General features: G+C 47.0%; 1 protein-coding gene across 1 annotated transcript; it reads right to left on the reverse strand.

The window, feature by feature from the left end:
• Nucleotides 1-1,619: 1,619 nt before the first annotated feature.
• On the reverse strand, nucleotides 1,620-4,633 carry LOC109738700 (disease resistance protein RPM1-like). Its single transcript, XM_020297788.4, has one exon. The coding sequence runs from the start codon at nucleotides 4,470-4,472 to the stop codon at nucleotides 1,749-1,751; it is 2,724 nt and encodes a 907-aa protein (XP_020153377.1). The 5' UTR covers nucleotides 4,473-4,633; the 3' UTR covers nucleotides 1,620-1,748.
• Nucleotides 4,634-5,806: the final 1,173 nt, after the last annotated feature.

Below are 5,806 nucleotides of genomic sequence, written 5' to 3' on the forward strand. Positions count from 1 at the left end.
CTGATCCAGGATCCTACTTCATGCCATCATCCATTTCTCTGTTTTCGTCGTCCCCCGGTCCCGGGTGGGAGCGTATGATGCACCTTTCCTTCCTCCTGCTGATTCTTTTCAGTGTTTTCAATCCCTGATGCCTCCTCGGACTCTACAAGATTGTTGCACCAGCAACGGTGCTCTGCATCTGCTCGCAACCTCATCAGCAAGAGCGACAAATCCGTCCAGTTTCTTTATCAAAACATCCAAGGCGAAGAACCGGATCTCTCTGTTCAGGTAGGCCTCGTAGTAGTCATGAACTCGTGATACGCTTTCCTCAGGTTCTGAACCATGGTGTGAGCCTCCTTTGTAATGCCCAGCAGAGCAAGCTTCTGAACCAGCAGAGCAACATCAGAGCAAGCTTGAAGATAACTTTGCGAAATGCAGCTCAAGGCGAGCTTCCGTATCTGCGTGCTCAGGTCTAGAGCACCGGGACCAAGCCTCAGCCTCTCGATGGTCATCTCGGAATCCTTGGCGATACATGTGGCGGCCATCATGGTGACAGAGGAATGTGCACAGCCGCAATCAGAGAGCAGAAGTTGCAGGGTGCACCTGTGGATATCGTCGCTCAGGCTGATCTCGTCGTGGGGGACAACGGACTTCAAGCTGTTCTTCTTCTCCAAGCAGAGCCGGTAGGCGTCCCGATCAAGGTAAAGACCACCATTGTGCACGCAGAATCTCTGGAGGTACGCATGGTACAAGCACCAGTTGTCGAGAACCTGAGGATACAGGCGGTCGTACCCCCATGACCACTCAAAGAGGCGGGGGAAGAGGATCCCCGGGCTTCTTTTTAGCGACATACTGGTCGTACCATGAGAGCATCAATGCGTAGAGGACCTTGATGTCATTGGCGATGTCGATCGTGGCGTACTCATCCTGCAGTGGATCTTGGTCCAGGGATTCAGATTCGGTCGCCCCCTCTGGTTGCTCTGGTTTTAGTCTCTTTTGGATCAACAAGCTGAGCTGATACCTACATCCACCTGGGAGCTGAATAATGCTTTTGATTTTTCAGAAGGATCAACAACCTGATCGAGCTGATACCACATCAACTCAAAGGATGCGCCTACGTCCACCTGGGAGCTGAATGATGATTAATTTTTCACAAGGATCAACAACCTGAGCTGATACCAGATCAACTCACATGTTCAATTGTCACCTTGAAATGAACCTGTAAGCTTTATTTCTTGCTCCTGTGAGCAGGAACCGAAGGAAGCAAACACATCAAGGAATTCTAGACATCTAAGGACCTAAACTGTACAATCGGGCGCCATATTCGGTTCATGGAACTGTTAACTGCAATTTAAATACAAAAACTTGGATTGGGAACCGGGTTTAAATGGTTGAAAAGAGATGACAGTAAAATGGAAGCGGTCCATGCTGCACACATGACATCAACTCATAACAAGATAAAGCTAGATGAGCAACAGCATAGAAATAAGTTCATGCAAGAAAGCAAATTACACTGTAGAAACATTGTGTAGATGACATCAACTCATAACAAGATGTAGCATTCACAGACATGTTTGTTGATGGAAAAAAAAGGAACAAATTACATCTATGCGTGCATGCTTTTGGCATCCCCAACAAAGATCAAAACACTAATAAAGGATAAGTGCTTCACCATTTCAAACTGAAAATACAGCGTGCTACAAAACCTTTGCATTTCGAACTAGCAACCCCTGCCTGCACTCACTCTGTTCTACTGTACTTCATTACACCTAAAGTACATCAACCCGTCTCACATGGCTAATTTTCATCCAATCTTCATCGCATTCCTTTGATTCCTCATTTTGCTGAAGCTTCCATGTCAGCTCTTTAGAAATAGCCTTCAGCTCCAGGTACTCCAGGGTTCTAAGATACTCGATGCCATCAGGAAGATGCTTTAATTCTGGACAGTCTCTGAGAAATAGCTTAGCAATATTCTGCATCGCACCTTGTTCAATTGTAACTCTGCTGAGATTCGGAGCATCCCATATCTGTAGTGACTTGAGTTTTGGAAGTGACGTTGCAGGGAAGTGCAGCTCGTTTCCTTCATAAGCCTCAGCAAGGACAAGTTTAACTAAGCCAGGCAAACCCAAGAGGCAGGCAAAAGAGTCATCATACAATTTGGACCAACCCAACTGTAAAGAAATGAGGTTGGTCAGTGTTGAAATGGATGAGATGAATTGAGGCAGAAATCTTTTGTCCAGCTGCGCTGCTATCTCAAGTTTCGAAACAGTTGGTGGTAAGGAAAGTGATTCTAGCTGCAGGACTTCCCTTCCATCAATTGCAGTGATTGCTACATGGATAAGATGAACCATTTTCGTGATCGCCCCACACAAATCTGCACAATGACCACTCCTGACTTTAGTGATACCAAAAGTTCTTAACTTGGTCAAACATCCTAGTTGGCACAGAACCTCACTGCTAGCTTCGATAGCTTGCAGGGCCAGCAAGTCAGTCAAATTGCCGATACCCTTAGGCCCCTGGAAACCATCAAAACTAGGAACACTCTTGTAGGCTCGAGCTGGAAAAGTAACCACATACAGGTATTTCAGTTTCCAAAGTGTGGCCACTTCCACTGGAAGCGCCAATAGCATAGCAAAGTAAGCGTCAAGGACTTCCAGGTTCTGTAACCTTCCTATTTCTTTTGGGAGATATTCAATAAGAGTCTCTCGAAGGCCTAGAAAGCGCAGATTAAATAGGTTGAAGACTATCTTGGGTAGTCTCTTGATTTTAACCCCTTGCAGATCCAATGTTGACAGCAAGTTGAAAGGTTTGAGGAAAGCCTCTAGAGAATCAGTACTCAGATGATTCGTGAAAACATGCAGAGAGCGGAGACTTGTTGCACACAACAATGGGGTCAGTTGTTCCATGTTTGTATTCTGAACTGACAGACGCCGTGTGTTCTCAGTGGATAAAGGCCTTGACCCATTGTAAACTTGACAGAAGGATTCCTCTTCTGATTTAGCGAGAGCAAGAACACGGATAATGTCATGCATTCGGCACCTGCGAACTCGGCCACACGGATTCCGCTGGACCACCTGCAGTAGGCTTCTGTTTACAAGTTCGTTCAGGTAGCCCTCTGCCACTTCCTCCAATGTTTTGCTCCCTGTTTCTTTAATGTATCCAGCTGCTATCCAATGCCTGATTACCACTTTTCTTCTGAATAGATAATCTTCTGGAAATATTGTGCAGTGCAGAAAACAATTCTTCAGATCAGTTGGAAGGCCCTCCAAGCTGACTTTCAGAACAATATTGACATTGAGTCTCACATTATTACTGAGCTGCAACTCTAGCTCCTTGTATAAACTTTCCCATTGACTATAAGTTTGATGCCTGCATGACAATAAACGGCCTACACAAGCAATGGCAATTGGCAAGCCACCACACTTATTCAGAAACATTTTACCCAAGTCTTCTAGTTCCTCTGGGCATGTTTTGTTCTCATTGTTCCAAAAGGCTTCATTGCAAAATAACTGCCACGCATAATCTCTTTCCAATGGTTCGAGCTTGATTGTACAGGTTTTTGTTGCCAGCAATGCTACCTCCTGAATTCTAGTGGTGATAACAAATCGACCAGTGCTTTCTGTAGGAAATGCAATCCTAATCTTAAACCAGACATCCACATTCCAAACATCATCCAGAATTATGAGATAATTTGAACCCTTCAGATGATTACTGATTACCTCAACCAAGCTTCTGTTTTCGTTTGCGTTGGCAATTGGGATGCCCAATTTACTTGCAATCTTTTTCAACAAGCCTTCAACTTGGTAGCTACTTGATACACTTATCCACACAGAAATATTAAAGTCCATCTTCACGGCCTTGTACACATGATGAACCAAAGTGGTCTTACCCACACCTCCCATTCCCCAAATAGTGGCGATTTTGCTCCCTGGTTCCTCCAAATCACCCACCAGCCAGTGCATCAGCTTGTCCTTGTTCTCCTTTATGCCCACAAGATCCTCTTCCCTCGCAAGATTCAGAGAACGGTCAGCAGATCCAGAGTGGCCATTGTTCCTCTCAATCCCTCTCATGTCGTAGCGGACCTTTCTGGTGTCTGCACCATGAAGCCTGCCCTTGATACCTTGGAGCTTGATTGTCAATTGGCGCCATACCTTGATGTGCTTGACCCTCTTCTTCATCCTCTTAATGAATCCACCCTGCTTGTCTTCCAGCTTGTAGGTGAACTCATCAACCACATCCTCGATCTCGAAGGCGAAGCCCCTGATCTTGTTGACAAAGATGCGGGTAGTCTCATCGGTGTCCTTGAACCTCTCCGCCCCTTGGAGATAGGCCTGCATGCTCTCCAGCTCCTCCTTGGCCTCACGGATCTCGCCGAAGAGACCCTTGAGTGCAGATGCTTCCTTGCATAGCAGCGATGCACCAAATGTTGCTGCCTCTTTTGCTAAGGCAAAACCGAGCTTGGTAATCAGCAACGCCACCGCGCCCTCCGCCATGGTGGATCGATCTGGGCTCTCGTATGACAAGTGAGAACTCAAGCGGAGTTTCAAATGGATCTGTATGTTTTGCTTGCTGGTGTATGTGTGTATTTTGGGCTGCCCTGTTCTTCTGATCGTCAGTCTGATCTCGCAAAGATCTAATTGATGTGCTGTCCCTCCTGTCATGAAAAAGAATCGACCGTTGCAACTGGCTGAAGCCATCTTTTCTGATGCCTTGCGTGCAACCACACCACCGTCCCCTATGCTCTTCTTTTGGCTGAAGCCCCCTTTTTAGGATGCCTTGAGTGCGCCCCCCACCCAACCCCCGTCCCTATGTTCTCCTTTTTAATATAAAATTAGATCATCTGACTTTATTTGGAAATTACATACTACCTCTGTATCAAAATGTAAGACGTTTTCGCGGTTCAAATTAAACTACAAAAACATCTTATATTTTGATAAAAATGGCTACATATTTATTATACCAAAGAAATTAAAACAGACATGGAAAAAATGAAGATCACTGACAAAACCGAAAGTTACATCGAAATCATGGTCTGAAGCCTTGTCTTTTGCATCCTAATTTTTATCCAACTCTCCAGCAAAGAATGCATATAACCAAACCGTCGACGAGGAAGAAGACCCGGATGAGGTGGAGTTCGAATCGGGGGACGAGTCCACCGATTCGGATGCAACCCAATCTGTGTTTCTCTCTTCCCCGCCTCGACACCGTCGCGACTTCTCCAATGTTTTCATGCCCTACACACCCATTGAGCATTTCCAAAACCTTGCTTTCGCCATCGTCAACCCACCCCATCCCTCTCCCCAAGCTTGCATTCGCCGTGCGCTCCAAACCGGGGGTGGCAACCCGCCTGTCCTCATTAGGGCTTCCTCCTATGGAGCTGGTCTTGTCGTGTACGGATCGGCCTATGAGAGAGAGATATCCATCCTCAACAGCCCACTCACGTGCCCCCTAAACACAGTCAACCTAGTCCGCCACGAAGATACCGAAAACCGCTTCCTTTTCCGCCTGGGCACGGTCTCTGCCCTACACATCGAAGACTTCCCACTAGAGTACTGGTTCACGCCCACCATCATCAACTCAATCGTCCATTTCGCCTGCCCTATCCAGATCGACCCAGTTTGCTTGACTGGGGTTGACTACTCCGCCGTCCTTGTCCCCGTCAAATCCCGCACTCTCACCGACGTTCCTCACACCATTCCTGTCCACGGGTTCTCTGGCCTTGGGGCCATCGCCTCCGTACTTGTTATCCACTCTCAAGAGCTCCCGCCGGACCCCGCCTTTGCGGGGCCAGACTCCGACGATGACAACAATGGAGGTGGGGGCGGCC

The sequence above is a fragment of the Aegilops tauschii genome, chromosome 3 (assembly GCF_002575655.3).
Source record: "Aegilops tauschii subsp. strangulata cultivar AL8/78 chromosome 3, Aet v6.0, whole genome shotgun sequence".
Lineage (NCBI taxonomy): Eukaryota > Viridiplantae > Streptophyta > Magnoliopsida > Poales > Poaceae > Aegilops > Aegilops tauschii.